The sequence below is a fragment of the Panthera pardus genome, unplaced genomic scaffold, assembly GCF_024362965.1.
Source record: "Panthera pardus isolate Hobbes unplaced genomic scaffold, ASM2436296v1 HiC_scaffold_24, whole genome shotgun sequence".
Classification (NCBI taxonomy): Eukaryota; Metazoa; Chordata; class Mammalia; order Carnivora; family Felidae; genus Panthera; species Panthera pardus.
In genome coordinates, this window is record NW_026526810.1 from 11,785,630 (window position 1) to 11,803,851 (window position 18,222).

At 47.0% G+C, this 18,222-nt stretch overlaps 1 protein-coding gene across 1 annotated transcript in view; it reads left to right on the plus strand.

Annotated features, from left to right (window-relative positions):
- The window catches only part of ALDH1A3 (aldehyde dehydrogenase 1 family member A3), a 39,221-nt gene extending 24,362 nt beyond the window's left edge, over positions 1-14,859 (plus strand). The window contains exons 10-13 of the mRNA XM_053888775.1: positions 3,703-3,867; positions 5,065-5,222; positions 6,523-6,597; positions 12,955-14,859. Coding sequence (XP_053744750.1) covers positions 3,703-3,867; positions 5,065-5,222; positions 6,523-6,597; positions 12,955-13,027 — 471 coding nt within the window. The 3' untranslated portion in view covers positions 13,028-14,859. The remainder of the gene's footprint in view (positions 1-3,702; positions 3,868-5,064; positions 5,223-6,522; positions 6,598-12,954) is intronic.
- The last annotated feature ends 3,363 nt before the right edge of the window (positions 14,860-18,222 follow it).

Genomic DNA, 18,222 nt, shown 5'->3' on the forward strand with positions numbered 1-18,222 from the left:
GCACATAAACAGTGCACAGGCCACCTGGTGGGGGCAGGATCCGGTGCCCTCTCCAGCGGAGCCCAGTGCAGCTTTCCACCTGTCCTTCGGGGTCTGTCTGACTCCGTCTCTGGTGTTGTGCCCCACCGGGCCATTCACTTCTGGCAGGTCTTCTTCCAGCACTGGAAGTCACCAGCTGCCATTTCTTGGAGGACTATTAGATTTAGACAATGTGTTCACATGGACTCATCAGGAAAAGTTGAGTCTGGATATGCAGGCTTTCCACGGGGACCCCAGCACTGCCTATAGGACAGACAGGTGAGAAGTCTGGTCTTACAGGCAGAGAATGGTCACAGCCACTCAGGACCCATAGTTTGATAAAGCCCTACAAGCCCTCTTGGCCTCTGGGGAGGAGGAAAGAGCAGTCCTGGAACTTTTAACCCAAGACCAGGTTCATCCAGAGACAAGTTGAGAGAACCTTGAGATATTCCTGGGTCCATTACAGTTTAAATTCATTCTCTAGGCGGGAATGCAGACATAGGAGTTAAAACCTAGGGCACATCTAAATGTCAATAGAGAAAAGTCTTTCTTCCATCCTTCTTCCTCTTGCACGGACCTGGTTCTTAACCTTCCCTCCATGGGTACCCCACAGTCTTAGTTTCTCACATAGCCCTCCAGAATTTCTTTATGTATATAGAAGCAAACAGGAATATATGTTCTGATTTCCTGTTTTCACCCACAAGATAACTATGACATCTATACCGCTTGCACCTTGGCTTTTGTGTTCTAATAAGAAATTTGAAGACCTTTCCATACCAGGCCATGAGAACCTGCCTCATTCTTTTTCACAGGTACATAGAATCCTGCTTTATGAATTCACCAGGATTCAAATCACATGTTCTTTTTTTTTTAATATTGTATTTATTTTTGAGATGGAGACAGAACATGAATGTGGGAATGGCAGAGAGACACACACACACTCACACAGAATCTGAAGCAGGCTCCAGGCTCTGAGCTGTCAGCACAGAGCCTGATGTAGGGCTCGACTCGAACTCATGAACCGAGAGAACATGACCTGAGCCGAAGTCAGATGCTTCACAGACTGAGCCACCCAGGCGCCCTTACCATGTTCTTTTTCTAATTAAAGTTTATTTATTTTTGAGAGAGGGGGGACAGAGCATGTGCATGCATGCGTGTGCTAGTGGGGGAGGGGCAGAGAGCGAGGGAGAAAGAGAATCTGAAGCAGAACCCTGATCTGCGCTGTCAGCGCAAATCCTGACGCAGGGCTCGATCCCACAAACTGTGAGATCATGACCTGAGCCCAAACAAGAGTCAGGTGCTTAACCAACTGAGCCATCAGGGCGCCCCTCAAACGACATGTTCTGATGAACATGTCGGTATGTGCAGTTACACACGATGTTGTATGTCATTTTGTAAACATACAAGGACATCAGTGGGACGGAGTCCCCAAGTGGGATTACCGAGTGGGAGCACATTTGTAATTTCTGCAAGCATTGCCAAATTACCTTCAAAGAGGATGGACCAACTTATGTTATACCAACCTTGTGTGAGCTTGTCTGTTTCTCCAGCCTTACTAATAGGATATGGATTTTGCCCATCCAAGAGTTAAGAACCGTATCTCACTTAGTTTTAATACGCATATATCTCTTATAAGGAGTAAGGCAGAACATCTTATCATGTTTAAAAGCTATTTGCAGTCCATTTTCCATAAACTCTGCAGGTGCTTTGCCTATTTTTTCCTTATATTTCTGGTCATTTTTCTTATCATTTCCAAGGACTCATTATTTTACTTATTTATTTTTAAATATTTATTTATTTTTAGATAGAGAGCAGGGGAGGGACAGAGAGACAGAGGGAGACAGAGAACCACAAGCAGACTCTGCACTGTCAGCTCAGAGCCATAAGCGAGACTAGATCTCACAAGCCCTGAGATCATGACGTGAGCCGAAATCAAGAGTCGGATGCTAAACAGACTGAGCCCCCCAGATACCCCTCTAAGAACTCTTTAATTTTTTTAAAATGTTTATTTATTTTTGAGACAGAGAGAGACAGAGAGCATGAACGGGGGAGGGGCAGAGAGAGAGGGAGACACAGAATCTGAAGCAGGCTCCAGGCTCCGAGCTGTCAGCGCAGAGCCCGATGCGGGGCTTGGACTCACAGACCGTGACATCATGACCTGAGCCGAAGTTGGAAGCTCAACCGACTGAGCCACCCAGGCACCAGGAACTCTTTAAATGCTAGAGAAATTAGCTTCAGTTCTATGAAATGACTTGTCAGGTTTTTTTTTCCAGTTTTTTTTTGCCCTTTGATTTTGCTTATGATGTTTTTGCATTTTTTTATATAATATACTCAAATTTATCATCTTTTCTTTTTGGCTTTTGGGTTTCACATCATAGAAAGACCATCAACACCCAATATTTACAGAAGCATTCTCCCACATGAGAGAATTTGAGAACTTCCCTGCGTTCATTTTTCATAGTTTAATTTTTGATCTGTTTGGAATTTATCCTGGTACAAGGATCCAAAACTTGGAATTTTAACACTGGATCCGCACTTCAGGAGATGACTGGTCTAGGGACGTGCATGATTTGTGCCCACTGGTTCTGAAAAAGCCAGCCTGCTCCTCAGGAACAGTCATCCAAATACACCATTGGGTTTGCTTATTTCTCTTTTTTAATTTAAAATTGTTTTAAGAAAACCAGTTTTTCTGTCTAAAAATCTCAGTTACCGCAAACCAATCACAGTCAAAACTCTGTCTCTCTCAGCCAAAGAGGAAGGGACTTAGCAGCTGGGTCATGGTCATGAACAGGGCATCCATGGATTAGGGAAGAAGGCCTACTGGGGATGAGGATAGCACTTCTTCCCTTGAGCACAGTCTCGCAAATAGGGTGCCCTTTGACAGCTATTTGGGTGCCATGTCCAAGAGCAGAGTGTTAGGCTAGTGATACAGGGTGCACGCTAGCCCAGGAGATTCCTAGGCAAGGTGGCAGAAGGTGGAGCCTTTCTGATGACCTGGCTCCTTACAAACAAGCAGCCCATCCATCTCACCTTCAGGCTTACTCTGCTGTATTTCTGGGGGTTCTGGGTACAGTGGTTAGCTCTCCTTCCTACTTCTCCACATTATGGATGGAAAATTCCAGTAACTGTTACGCTGATCCATGGTGCCCTGTGCGAAGGGCACACGGGTGCCAGATAACATACATGGCACTCAACTAGATTTGACATTCAAATAAGCAATAAATGACGTTTACCAAACATTGGTTTGGTATATACTTATGCTGAAAACGTCATTTATTGCTTTTTAAAAATTCGAATTTAATTGGGCATCCTGTAGTTTTATTTGCCAAATCTGGCAGCCTTCCCAGGATGCGAAGAGTTGGGAGAGCAAAGAACGTGACCACTTCAGATCTTGTTTCATTCATGGATTTGCTTAACAGCATGGAAGAGGTCAGTCATATGAATAAACCCTACACCTAGAGAGGATGAGAAGAGCCTATCTCCCCCTCTCTCCCCTGCTCCAAAGAGCCTAGATATGTGCATCAGAGGAGTATTTGTATACAAGACACATCTGCTCCATGACTTATGACTTGGCAAGAACATTTAGGGGTAGGACAGCTGATCATGTGAAAGGCCATTGGACTCATAAGATGGCAGCCACTGCCCAGAAGGAATCCAGGCTGTACTTCTCATTGTGTTTTGCAGATTGACCAAAAGCAGTTTGACAAAATCCTCGATCTGATCGAGAGTGGGAAGAAGGAGGGAGCCAAACTGGAATGTGGGGGTTCGGCTATGGAAGACAGGGGGCTCTTCATTAAACCTACGGTCTTCTCAGAAGTTACTGACACCATGAGGATTGCCAAAGAGGAGGTACTGGGCGCTGCAGGAAAAGCTTCATTCCATGGGGACTCTTATGGGACTCGAAGGGGGAGAGGGCTGGGCCTTTCAAACAGAAGTCTTCTCTAGGGCTTGGGCATCCCAGAAGTCTTTGTGCAGGGAACGTTTTCTTTTCTCCTGTGGCCTTCTTCCTCTCCTTTGGGGTCCTGAGAGAAGCCATCTTGCCTACCTGCCTTTGGGAACCCCAAGCACTGTATAGCAGGTGCAGAGTTTGTTCTAAACCCCCCATTTTCACACATCTCTGGGGATCAACCATCCCTCTTCTGTCTTCTGACACATCCTTGGGTTAGCACATGCTGGAAGGCTCTTGCTGCCTATAGGTTCACAGTCCAAAGCTGCCTTCATTCCCCCTAGACTGAACTGAAATGACAAGTGTGTTGATGCAAAGAACACCTCACGGCTGGAATTCTCTATGAAGTTTTCCACCATGAGCATCTTTGCAAATGGTCACCTCCATATGACTTCCTTATGACCTCCATAAAAGTGTGATTCTAACTTTGTCTTTCAATCTTACCATTAATCTAGATGGAAACTGGTTCCCACCTAGGGTCCTGGGTGGTTCGATCCTGGGATGTGGTCTTTTGGGACGTGTGAGAAAGTGAATCACTGCCTTCCTGTGGGGGTATTTTACAGACTTTCTCCTAGAGATTTTTATGGGATTTTTATTTTTATTTTGCATAACAAGGAACATTGTCTCATCCCCTCCCCTGGGAGTTATTAGGGAAACATTTTATGGCATCTTCATTGGTGGAAAATGTACCACCAAGAGGTCGGGGCACACAGTTCTATGTGTGTTCCGTGCCTTGCAAACACCCTTGGCAATAACTTTCTCCAAGAAAAACTTGGAAAGTTTTGTCTTCTGTGTATGTCAGTATGCAGGGTCTATGCCAAAGCTCAAGGGCTGGGGCTTCTCAGAAGCCCTGATGACAATAAGAGATCATAAGCCTGAAATATATTTTCAGTTGATATTTTAATTTTTCATTGTAATCCTTCCCTTCAGATGTCAACCATCACGTAAATAAAAAGATCTCTGGACATTCTTTTTCCTCTGGTCGTCATTTCTGCTGCATGTAAGCACATGGAGAAGGCATAAAACAAAGGCAGTGTTTGCTCAGAGTGTGTGCTTCGTTCGAACATGACTCTCATGGCCATTCTTGCAATTAATCCTAGATTTTTGGACCGGTGCAGCCAATACTGAAGTTCAAAAATATCGAAGAAGTGATAAAAAGGGCAAATAGCCTTGAATATGGACTCACAGCAGCCGTGTTCACAAAAAACCTCGACAAGGCCCTGAAGCTGGCTTCTGCGTTGGAGTCTGGAACAGTCTGGTGAGTAGAGGGTGTGCGTGTTTCGGCTCTCCTGAGTTGCTGACTTGCTAACTTCATTACTCTTCTGTCGACAGAGAGATGCTAGTTGTGTGTTATGTGCGAAGCACCGCCTTAGTGCTTTGCTCAATACTCATGACTGCCTCTGAGACAGGGACCGTCATCGTCTCCATGTTACAGATGAGAAAATCAAGACACAGAGAGACTGGGTGATTTGCCTAGGGTCACACGGCTAGTACGTGGCACAGCAGAGCCCACAGCCCTCTGGGCAACTCTGGTGTCCGCGTAGCTCTGATGTCCATGTTCTTGACCACCGTGTCGTGCTGTCCCTTGGACTTCACTCCCTCTCACTTTAATTTTGTATTCTGGTTCTAAAAGCAGCGCATGGTCCTGTTCAAAGTGTGGGTGAAAGTCCCTGCTTTACCAGCAATCCTGCAGATGACATTATCCTCATTTTATTTTTTAATGTTTTTTAATGTTTATTTTTGAGAGACAGAGAGAGACAGAGTGTGAGTGGGGAGGGGCAGAGAGAGAGGGAGACACAGAAGCAGAAGCAGGCTCCAGGCTCCGAGCTGTCAGCACAGAGCCTGGTGTGGGGCTCGAGCCCACGAACTGTGAGATCATGACCTGAGCCAAAGTCGGACGCTTAACCAACTGAGCCACCCAGGCACCCCATCCTCATTGTAAAGATGATAATGCTGATAAACATGAAAGGGGGCTCAGAGAGGCTGGGTAACAAGACCAGAATCCTATGACCAAGCAGGAGAACTTTGAGGTCAGGGCTGGGTCATTTCAAAGCTGAATCTTACTCCCTTATGCCATAATTTCACTCTCCTTTCTTCTCCCCCTTGACATTCCCTTCCTATCCCAGTGAAGAGCTTTATTCTTGAGAATATTTTAATTTTAGGGGCGCCTGGGTGGCTCAGTCGGTTGGGTGTCCGACTTCGGCTCAGGTCATGATCTCATGGCTCGTGGGTTTAAGTCCCGCGTCAGGCTCTGTGCTGACAGCTCAGAGCCTGGAACCTGCTTCCGATTCCATGTCTCCCTCTCTCTCTGCCCTTCCCTCGCTCATGCTCTCTCTCTCTCTCAAAAATGAGTAAACATTAAAAAAAATGTTCGAATTTTAGCTTCTGGTGGGAAGAATGAGAAGACAGAAGTTGAACACACCTGTTCCCATTATTAAAACTTAGACAAAAGTCACTCTTGAGGCAACAGTCTGCTTCAAGTGCCTGACAGCCGAGATGCACGCACCCCAGGTGGGTCTTCTCCAGGTAATCATGAACGTCTTCTGTTCTTCCTCCAGGATCAATTGCTATAATGCCATCTACGCACAGGCTCCATTTGGTGGCTTTAAAATGTCAGGAAATGGCAGAGAACTGTAAGTATTTCTGTTACTGCACGCCCACCAGCAGGTGGATAAAAAATATACTACATTCACAGGGTGGTGGGGACATGTACTCCAGTCCGGTAACCTTGCCCCGTGCTCCTGGGTGGCAGGCTGGGTCAGCTGTGTCAGGAAGGCTGGTGGCCCTTTCCCTCTGGGGCTGCGATGGATCCCTTCCATCCACCATCTCCTTCCCACCTTCCCACTCCTGCCCTTCCCTGCCCTCATTCTCATGCTTCCCTCCTTCTGGCCCCAGGACCAACCTCTAGCCTCAGCTCCTGTGTCCTCCCCAGCACCCACCACAGGTGGAGATGTTCCATAGAAACTTGGCATAGGCTCCTTGAGTGAGGACAGGGGCAGAACTGGAAAAGTGCACTCTTTGCCAGACTCCCACAAACTCCAGCCCTCAGCAGGGGAGATGGGCTCTCTCCCAGGTCGGGCTCTGGTGCTGTCCACCCCACCAGCAGAGGCTCTGGGGACAGACTCTGGGCTACTCTGGCTCCTTCTGGGTGCTGCTTTGGGAGACATACTGCCCCGTCCTCTGTGGTTCCATCAAACCCACTCATATTCCTGCAGAGCTCCTTTCCATCTTGCCCGCTGGGAAGATGAACTCCATGCGTAGACTAACGGACAGGCCTTCTTGTGTCTGGCCTGAGATAAAAGGTCCAGACACAGGGCTGGACAGAGCGTTCCGGGAGTGGACGCACTGCAGTTTCCAGCTGGACGATGCCTTCTCTCCCACATCCTTCGTGGTGGTGCTTGGGGTTTTATTAGTCTTTGTGGACAAACAGCTTGTAGGATCACTCTTCCCAGGGGGACCATCTGTGACAACATGCAGGGCTGCTCCTGGAACATCTCAAAGGGCTCCAAGCTCTTCCTCTTAGTTAAACAGTTTGTATTATTTATATACAAATGCATTACCTCGTCCTCATTTGGGCATCTTCCAGTGGGAGCACTCAAATGCTTCTCCTCAGCTTGGGCCCTATTGGGGCTTTTGGGCAACTCCCCTTCCAGATTCTTAATAAAGATGTTATTATGAAACAGTGGGGCTGGCTTCCCTTCCTGAACAAATGCTTTTGACCAGTCTCCACAGCATTGGGGTCCCTTCCCCTGTGTTGGTCTTTCTCTCTAATCCATTTCTGAGTCATGGCAAATATGCCAGAACCATCTGAACGTCTGAGTAGAGTGTATCCATTGGTGTCGTCCTAATTCCTATGGCTGGTTTTCCCTTCAGGGAACTTCAGTAAATTCTTGGCGGTGAAAACCCTTTGCAGAAATCATGTTTCATCCCCTGAGTGGCTTGTTTGTGTTGTGTTCTGTGAGTCTCTGCTTCATTTTCTTTTCACACCCTCCTGCCCAAGAGAGACATGAGGCCTGGGCCGGGGTCACCTGGGTCCCGGTCAGGGCCCCCCAACAGCCATAGTATGGGTGACAACTGGCATTTGCTGAGAACAGAGTCGGCCAGGCTCTGTAAGAGCACTTTCGCGTGTGTTCATTGATTCCACACTCACACCATCTATGAGATGGTGTCTCATTGTGCTCTGGTGGCTATAACAACACCACAGACAGGCGGGCTTGAACAACAGGCATTGATCTCTCAAGTTCTGGAGGCTGGAAGTCTGTGATCAAGGTGCCAGAAGATTTGGGGTCTGGCGAGGGTTACCTTCCTAGTCCATAGATGGCTGTCTTCTCACTGTGTCCTCACATGGTGGAGGGGTAGGGGAGCTGTCTGGAGTCTCCTTCATAAAGACGCTTATCCTATTCGTGGGGATAACCACCTCCCAAATGCCTTCACCTTGGGAGTTAGGGCTTCAGTGTATGAATTATAGGTGGGCACAAACATTGTCCACTGTAGATGGCTAGTACTACTACCCTAATTTTTGGATGAGGAAACCCAAGGGTGCTAGGGAGGGTCCCTGCCTTTCCCAGGTCACACTGCCCATAAGTGACAGGGGTGGGGTTGAACTCTTGGACCCACCACACCACAAGGCCTTCCTCAACAGGGATGTCACGCCTGTGAGCCACCTGGAATGAAGTCAGCCAGGACATTGGTGTCCTCTACTCAGCTGCCTTTGACCAGTGACAGCTGAGGGCCCCAGAACCCCACACAGTCCTCCTCCCAGAGGCCAGACACAGCTTCCTGCTGCAACAAGAACTTGGGCCCCCAACCAGACGGCCTTGGATATGGAAGCCGTGGCAAGGGTGTGTGGGGCCCACCTGACTTCTAGTGTGCACTCACTCACGCCGACTATTGTTCATTACTTTCCTCACCTGTGTCACTTCTGTCCCCCTTCCCCTGCTCTGACTGTGCCTCCGGGTCCTCAGCACCCCCGCCTGGCACGGAGCACAGCCCATGTTTCATCCTGCCACAGTCGGGACTTTTCTCGATGTGTTTTTTTGACCCTTGGCATATACTTTCCCAAGGCTTTAGATAAAGTACTTTAACATAATTCCCAGGGAGCCTGGAAACTGACTTGCAAACCAATTTCCATTTTCAGTCGTTCCTGATTAATGTCTTCATGTTGCATCTAGTTCTCCTTTTCTCTGTGCTGGAGAACTGCACGGTGGATTCCGTGGTTTTCCCCACCTCCGGCCGCCTGGACTGGGCTGGCTATCTGCCGCCCACCCACAGGCCCCTCCGGGGGCTGTTCCTGTGCAGGTCTTGGGCTGAAGCCTACAAGGCTTCTTCCTCCTGGGCAGTTTTCTTGGTTGTTGTGCAGTAACAACAACAGAAAGCAACAACAACAGAAATCCACACGGTAGAGGCATGTGGGAAGCCTAGGCTTCCCGCCACGGATCTTCAATCCCATTTGTTAGCGGTCACCACTGTTCAGTCATTCATTCTGTTCATGTGTTCCTTGGTTCACTCAGCAGCTGTTTAATGAACACCTTTAGCACACCAGGCACGTGCTGGGTTCTGAGCACATAGCAGTGAACATATGATCCAGTCTCTGCCCCTTGCAACGTTATGATGAGGTCTACTAGGAGAATGGCTGGGCTCATGGATGGCTTTGCATGCCAAGACAGTCATGACTGGGCAGGAAACCCATTAGGAGACGCCACAGTGGGTTGAATAAGAGCAGCATGAACTTGAACTCTGGCAGTGATTGCAGCAATAGGAAGAACGAGGCGATTCATGTACTTCATCCTATAGGAATGGTTGAATACTGGAGTTAATAGTTCATGAGCTAATGCAGCGTGCTTTCATCATTTGGTGTACTTCTGTTTACTAAGTTGATAAATCCTTAACCACTTTGGATTTAAAAAAAAATTTTTTTTGAATGTTTATTTATTTTTGAGAGAGACAGAGACAGAGCACCAGCGAGAGAGGGGCAGAGACAGAGGGAGACACAGAATCCGAAGCAGGCTCCAGGCCCTGAGCTGTCAGCACAGAGGCCGACACGGGGCTCGAACTCATGAGCCGTGAGATCATGACCTGAGCCAAAGTTGGACGCTCAACCGACTGAGCCAGCCAGGCACCCCAACCACTTTAGATTTTAAACAGTGCAACACAATATGCTCACTGTTAGAAATATTTTGTAATCTTTTCTAAATGTAGCACAAAATACAAAGGACCTATGCATTTTCTTTGCATGCAGTGGGTGTGCATGTGTGCGTTCTTTACTGTTTCCAAATGAAATGGGAGAGAAAGCTACTTTTTGCTTTTGAGAATGGGCTTTGGATACCCTTCCGTCCTTTGCATTAAGCGTCTCCCATGATGGACTCTTGTGCTGTTTCCAAGCGCTTTTGCTATTACAAACCATGCTGGTGTTCTTTCTTGTGCAGAAATCTTTAGGCACTCGTGGGAGATTGTTTTCAGAATAAATTCCTAAAATTGGGTAATCCGCCACACAAAACATGAGCTTTCCACTCTTTTCGTTTGCCTGTCTTTAATTGTGAGGGTATCGAGCGCATTTTTAACACTTACTAAGTAATCTGTGTTTGTTTTTCTGTGAACTGACTGTTCATGCCCTTTGTTGATTTTTCCATTTGGTTGCGTGTGGGTTTTTTTTTTTTAATTGGGTTTTAAGAGCTCTTTGTATGTGAAGGAAAACAGCACTGTTTCTCACATAGAATTGTGAACATAATTTTTTTCTAGTTTGTCATTTGTTTGTGGGGGTGGGTAGATGGATTTCCTGCTCTATAAAAGTTCAATTCAGCATTCTGCATAGGGCTTTTATATTTTGTGTTACGTTTAGAAAAGATTACAAAATAATTCACTCATTCTCATGGGTTCTTGAACTATTTGTTTTAGGGAACTACCAAAAACTCTCAGAGACATATTAATTCAAAATAATGATGTTACTTTCTGGCATTCATTTTTTGCCTAGCACATAGGAGGTGCTCTATACTAAATTATCTCCAATCATTATAACTGCAAGGAGGTGATGATATGCCCATTTTAAAGATAATGAAATGGAGGCTCAGGGAAGACAAAGAACTTGCTTAAGCTACATTGGTCTAAACCAGTGGTTCTCCAACTTGAGCTGCATCAGAATCCCCTGGCTTGTTAAAACACAGATTTCTGGGGGCACCTGGGTGGCTCAGTCGGTTAAGTGTCTGACTGTTGATTCCGGCTCAAGTCATGATCTCATGGCTTTGGGAGATCAAGCCTGGAGTTGGGCTCTGCACTGAACATGGAGCTTACTTGGGATTCTCTCTCTCTGCCCCTCCCCCACTTGTGTGCATGCTCTCTCTCTCTCAAAATAAATAAATAAGTAAACAAACTTTTTAAAAACGTTAAAAAAACACACAGATTTCTGGATCCCACTTTAGTAGGGTGCATTAGTTTTTTTGTTACTGCTACAATCAATTGCCACAAACTTCGTGGTTTAAGCAGCATAAATTTATGATTTGATACAGTTCTGGAGGCTCCAAATCTGACAGTCAGCAGGGCTACCTTCCTTTCTGGGGACTCCAGGGAAAGAATATGTTTTCTTGCCTTTCCTGGCTTCTGGAGGCTTCCCACATTCCTTGACTGGCAGCCCCTTCTTCTGTATTCAAAGCCAACAATGTTGCACCTCTCTGAACCTGCTTCCATAGTCTCATTTCCTTCTGGCTTCCTTCTCCTTACATTTTTAAGGATCCTAGTGATTACATTGGGCCCATGCAGGTACTCCAGAATAACCTCCCTATTTTAATTTGCAAATTTAATTCCATCTGCAACCTTAATTCTCCTTTGCCACACAGGTGCAGCGGGTTGAGATGTGGTCACCTTGAAGGGGGGCATCATATCAAGGGCAGGGTAGGGGGCCTGAGAATCTGAATTTCGAGCAAGTTCTGAGGTGTTGCTGAGGCTGCTGGCCTGCGGACCACCCTTTGAGAACCCCTGATCTAAGGGGTGAAATGGAACAATGTCTCAAGTCTTCCTAGCGACAGAGCCTCCAGGGGCCACCTCTGCGTCTACCTCTTTTCCTCAACAAGTACACATTTTTATGTGCTTAACAGCAGAGCAAGTGTTGGAGAGGCAGTTAAATCTGTCCAAAGTTGCATCTCAGTTCTGGGAAGAGGGACCACCCAGAGGATGGCCCATGACGCCCGAGAAGGGTCAGCTGGGCTCTGCAAGACTTAAAGAAGGGACAGATAGCAGAGAGGCTAACTCAAAGGCTGTGGTCCCCCTTGTGTCCAGGCTGTGCTAATGTCTGCTGCCCTCACTGCTCTGGGCTGGCCTTATTCTTCTTACAGCTGGTCCCCAGCTGCAGACTCTGAGGTCAACTCCAGGCCCTCCATGTCTCTGCCCCTTGCACATCCTCAGGCCACATCTCCAGCTCCCCTCCTTGTTCACCCATGCAGGCCCTCTTCTCGCTCTGTACTCCCCACTCAGGGAATCCAGCTCTTTATTTCCATCCCTTTTTGTTCTTTAAAGACAAGCACTTATTCCTTCTGAAAATATTTCCAAAGCATCACACACCAAAAAACGTGATACTTATTTATCTCTTTTATTTAAGTTTATTTATTTATTTATTTATTTATTTTGAGAGAGAGGAAGGGAGAGAATCCCAAGCAGACTCCGCACTGTCGGCACAGAGCCTCATGCGGGGCTTGAACTCACAAACTGTGGGCTCGTGACCTGAGCCAAAATCAAGAGACAGACGCTTAACCGACTGAGCCACCCAGAAACCCCCCCAAGAAATGTTATATTTAAACTTAACTTATAGATCCCGTTACTTAAACATAGTAATGATGTTACAGTCCTGGCTTCTCCTCTATAAAGTCATCACATTCTGACCTTTTGTGTAGACTCCGAACTGCCCCCCAGAGTAGTGACCAACCAAGCGTTTGAACACAGGTTCCCACAGAACGGCTAAGTGACATGCCCATTTTATATTCTCCTCTTTTCTGTAATTGCAGTGGTGAATATGCGCTGGCTGAATACACAGAAGTGAAAACAGTCACCATCAAACTCGATGACAAGAGCCCCTGAGGGAACGACGGGCTCCTGCCTCAAACGTTGGACAGCCAAATGTGGCAGATCAAACTTGCCGAAGAAAACGTGCATTGCCCGCCTTCCTGGGTCACTTTGTTGTGGAGACTTTACATCTACTGGATTTGAACGATTTTTCTTTTCCTCTCACACTCCTGTGTTATTGACCATTATGTTGTGTGTGAAATTGCAGTCCTGCCTGGGGGTGGAGCTATTGGCTGTTTCTGTGTTTCCCTTTCAACCAGGTCCCCAGGGACAGTAAAGAGGCTCAGGGTGTGGCCAACGGGAAGTGGCATTTCAAGTATCCAGCGGTCACTTACAAATGTTTTGCCGGCTCTGACTCCAGTAAGAACTTGGAAAAACTCCCGGGTTGTTCTGCAAACAGAGCCCTGCACCTGTGGCTTCCTCAGGGTCACCTGCCCACAGAACAAGCCCCTCCCAGCATTCAGTGGGAAAGAAACAGCGTTAAGTTAAAAACAAAAACAAAAGCAGGACTGTGAGGAGCCAAAGTGGGGAGTTCTGGGGAGTCCAGTACTATGGAAGGGTACTGAAGGTCTTGGGTGTGAATGGGCGTGCGTCTTCAAGGACTGCATCTCGACATTGACCATGGGACTCAGCTCAAAAACCAGTGTTCCTTTTGGAATATGATCGAATCAGCGCCCAAAATGCTTATCTAAAACTATGTCACGGTCGACCTTAACCAAGGCACTTTCTTAGGCAGAGAACATCGCTGGTGTCACCATTGCTGCTAAGGACCCAGTGCTCTGACACTACAAGAGCATAGCCAATGCTAGGATAATTAACTCTCGTGTTTGACAAATCAGAGCCACACTCCGCTTTTACAGAATATCAATTTCTACCTTGCATTAATGGTTTATGATCAGCCCTATGTAGTTTTCTTTTTCTCCAGTTTGGTTATCTGTTTTAGACTAGCAAAACATACACAACTGGAAAGGCCATTGGCCGTTGTTTAAATACAGCCTGGCTTTTTTAAAGTCCTATTTTGATATTAATTAATGATTAATTAACAAATAACACCCAGACTCCGTGGAAGAACTGGGTCTCCTACTACAGTGGCCTGAGTACTGCACTAACATGTTGCGAAATTTTCTTTTCCTGTGTGTGCAAATGCTGTGCAATTCCAAGTTTTAAAGAGTTCCCAGATAGCTTTTAAAAAAGGAAAACCAAACGTAACTGCGTTATTTGGATACTTTTACCGTTACTAACTAGTACTTTTCTAATGGTGCTTATGTTTGGGAATTAAATTATGTTTGAGAATTAAATTGGGGGGAGGGCAATAATACAATGAAAATCGACATCAAAAGCAGTGTACAGATGAAGAAAGTCCTATGTGAAATGGGTTTATCATTCTTGTCAGAAATAGGCAATACGGTATTCACCTTCTCTGCCTCAGTTAACACTTATCACTTAAACTGTCAGCAACTTGCTAAGTCAGGATTTGACTTCAGACACTGAATTTTCAGGATTTTATCTCAAGCAACTTTAGACACTAACCTTGATAGTAATACATTAGAGGGTTCTTAATCTTCTGTTGTATAATAATGCCTTTAATATGAAATGCTACATTATTTATAATTGGTATAGTTAATGTATCTTTTTATAGTTGTAAGTAAACAGAGGTGGTATATTTAACCTTCTGTAATATACTGTATTTAGAGATGGAAATCTATATAGTATTAGATTTCACTTCTTTTAAGGTTTACTCCTGTGGTATGGTTTTAAAAAATCTATTGGCCTGGGAATTCCGACCCTAACTGCAGATTGTGTTCAACAACGCAACGATGGTAAAATAAAATTGGATATTTGACAAACGTGTTTTTTCCTTTAAGGACCAAACTCATTTTAATTCTACGGGTGGCCTCTCTCTTTCTCAGACCTTCAGTACAAAATGGCTTGGAGTAAAGCAGTATCAGTAGTTGAAGATGAAAATTCCATTTGCTGAATCCATCAGGCCACGCATTTAGCCTGCGTGGGAAACTCGCTTGCGTGGGTTTGTGGGTGGAGGCAGGCAGCAAGCTTGGCTTCAGAGGCTGTGCGTCTTAGTTGGTGAAGTTGAAGCTGTCACCTAAGCTGCCCGAGTCTGTTTCGGTGAGGGTGTGATTGTGGAAAAGGGTGGGAAGGACAGCACAGGAATTGAGGGGAAACAGAATTTAGGGAAAATACTGCATCCCACTTCTGTGTGCACAGGTTTGCATTTTCGTCGCGAGGATCTAAGTGTTTGGGTCTCACCCACCTTAAGTTTCTAAGGCTTTGAACCAAGAAGCTTCAATCACCAAGTCTTGAGCTGACACAGGTTGGGCCAAGAGCATCCTTTGTTCACTTTGGCCATGAGGTGGCAGGGTGCCACCTTTTAAGAGAAAACTTAAGGGAGGCTTGGATCAGATCTCTCTTTTTAAAAAAATTTTTTTTTTAATGTGTATTTATTTTTGAGACAGAGAGAGACAGAGCATGAACAGGGGAGGGTCAGAGAGAGAGAGAGGGAGATACAGAATCTGAAGCAGGCTCCAGGCTCTGAGCTGTCAGCACAGAGCCTGACGCGGGGCTCGAACTCACAGACTGTGAGATCATGACTTGAGCTGAAGTCACACGCTCAACCAACTGAGCCACCCAGGCGCCCCGAGATCTCTCTTAATGTATACACTTAATGTATGTATGAATTTCTTTAGAGACTTTCCATTTCTCAAGCTAAATGTCAGCAGAAAATTCTAGAAAAATGGCCTTTTCCTTCATTTGGTTTGCTCTCTGACGGGAACCATTCTGGGGACACAGACTGGCCGCCATGTGTGTGGATGTACATGCCTGCACTTGTGTGTTTGTGGTGGGAGGGGGCCACCAGAGGTGGGCACATTCTCTAAAAGCAGACACTTTGGAATTTCCTAGATTTTCCTGATAGTGGATAAATAATTTTTTTGATGTTTATTTATTTTTGAAAGACAGAGTGTGAGTGGGGGAGGGGCAGAGAGAGAGGGAGACACAATCTGAAGCAGGCCCCAGGCTCGGAGCTGTCAGCACAGAGCCTCATGTGGGGCTCGAACTCCCGAACTGTGAGATCATGACCTGAGCTGAAGTCCCACGCTTAATGGACCGAGCTACCCAGGTGCCCCTGGATGGAGAATGTTTAATGTCCTTTCCCCTAGCATATATCTGACTTGAGCTTGAAGGTGGATAATAAGGGATTTTTTAAAATTTTATTTATTTTAGAGAGAGAGAGAGACAGAATGCAAGTGGAGAGAGGCAGAGAGAGAGGGAGACACAGAATTCGAAGCAGGCTCCAGGCTCTGAGCTGTCAGCACAGAGCCTGATATGGGGCTGAAGCTCACGAACTGTGAGAACATGATCTTAGCTGAAGTTGGCTGCTTAACTGACTGAGCCACTCAGATGCCCTAAGGGATTTTTTTTAGGTGTCCAGGAAGTAATGTCTGAGGAAAGTGAGTTCCCAGCTGAAGAAATGACTAGAAGACAGTGTGGGTGGGGTGGTGGGGTAGCAGTCAGCCACAGAAAACAGTGGGAGTGGGGAGGGGGGCAGCAGTCAGTCACTAGGCCTTAAGGAGGCAGAAATGTTAGGTCGGGGAGGTAGTATCCACCTGACTCCACCTTAGGAAGTATCATTCCAACATGAGATGCTGAGAACCCGGGTAGGCAGAGCAAAAGCTAGAGGACGAGCAGTTAGCGCGGGCCAAGAAAGCAAGAATAAATCCTAACTGACCTGTAATAACCTTCCCATGCAAACCCATGACAAATGCATGCCTAACGAATAGAGTTAAATGCTGGGATGCAATCAGCTCAAAGAAGTCCACTCTGCTGTTCCCTACTTTGTAGACATTCCCTAGCCTATTCCCAAACTCATGTAAAAAAGGGAAGTTCAGTTGCCCCCTGCCACACTGGCCATAGGAGCTCGAGTCCGCCCCGGGTACTGGGCGTGCTCTTCCTCCTGGCGCCGCTAGATGGCGGGGCCGTGCTCCTCGGAGCCGCCGCACCGCGATTGCCGCGCTCACTCAGGAAGGCGACGCCACGCCCTGCAAATTATTAGGGACTTTTCGGTAGCAATCACACTGCTGCCTTTTGAGTGTTGGAATTGGGACCGAAGTATTGAGGACAGGATTGCAAAACTGCACCCACCCTTTTGCAAGGGCGTTCCGTGGCAGGAGAGCTGGAGGCGCGGCCTCCTGGGAGCAGAGCAAAGCTGCCCGATTGTGCCCTTGCCAAGGGGCCACTACTGAGAGCGTCCTCGAGTTCGTGCGGGGGTCGTGCGGGGGACCCTGCGGCTGCCTGGCGTTTGTGAAATGGCAGTGAGGGTGATGGCGATTTGTCTGTCTTACGCTAAATCCTGGGAATGTTCCAGTCATAACATTACATGAGTCTAGGGTGAGGGTCCTGCTGGGCTGCAAACCATTTACTTTATTCCAAGCAGGCTTCTCTTGCTGGGGTGGGCACGTGGAGCCAAATCTGATGCCTGCCCGCAGCATGGACGTATGTCTTTGCGATCTGCGTTGGTATAATGGCCGCAGGGGTGTGATGAACATACTTACATTAGGTTGAAACCTAAGAAATTGCCAACATTCCATGTTTTATCTCCCCCGCCAAAACGCCCCACCCAATTAAAAATGATTCACCAAATAGTGACATCCTCATACACACATCCATAATTAAATTGGTACATTCATGTGATGGAAGGGGTACAGTTTGCCTAATACGAAAGCTTTAAAAATATGTATTTCCATACCGCCCTATAGTTGTACATAAGTGAATATTCCCGGCCTTTTAAATATTTACTGCGAGTCTACGCCTAACAGCTGCAAGTCTGAGGTTAATTGGAATATTTAGCTCCCCGAGCAGAGCAGAGGGAAAGCTGGGTTGAGCTGAGAACCCACCAATCTTGTCGCTGAGCCTGCCCCGAGACGAGAGAGCAGGGGACCCAAACCTGGAGGAGACCTCGCGCTACAAGAAGGGCTCGCGGGCCTTGCGGCCTCCAGGGTAGGAGCGGCGAATCTTGGCACCTCCGGCTTTCGGCTAGGGAAACTGAGGCAGGCCACCGTAGGGACCCCTGGCGCCCCTCGTGGGCAGAAGCAGCAGCGGCCGACCTTCACCGCGCGCGCTCTTCGCGCCGCCCGCTCACCCGCCCGCCCGCGGGCCGCAGGATTGAGGAAGTGCGTCTGGGCCCTGCCCGGCCCCGG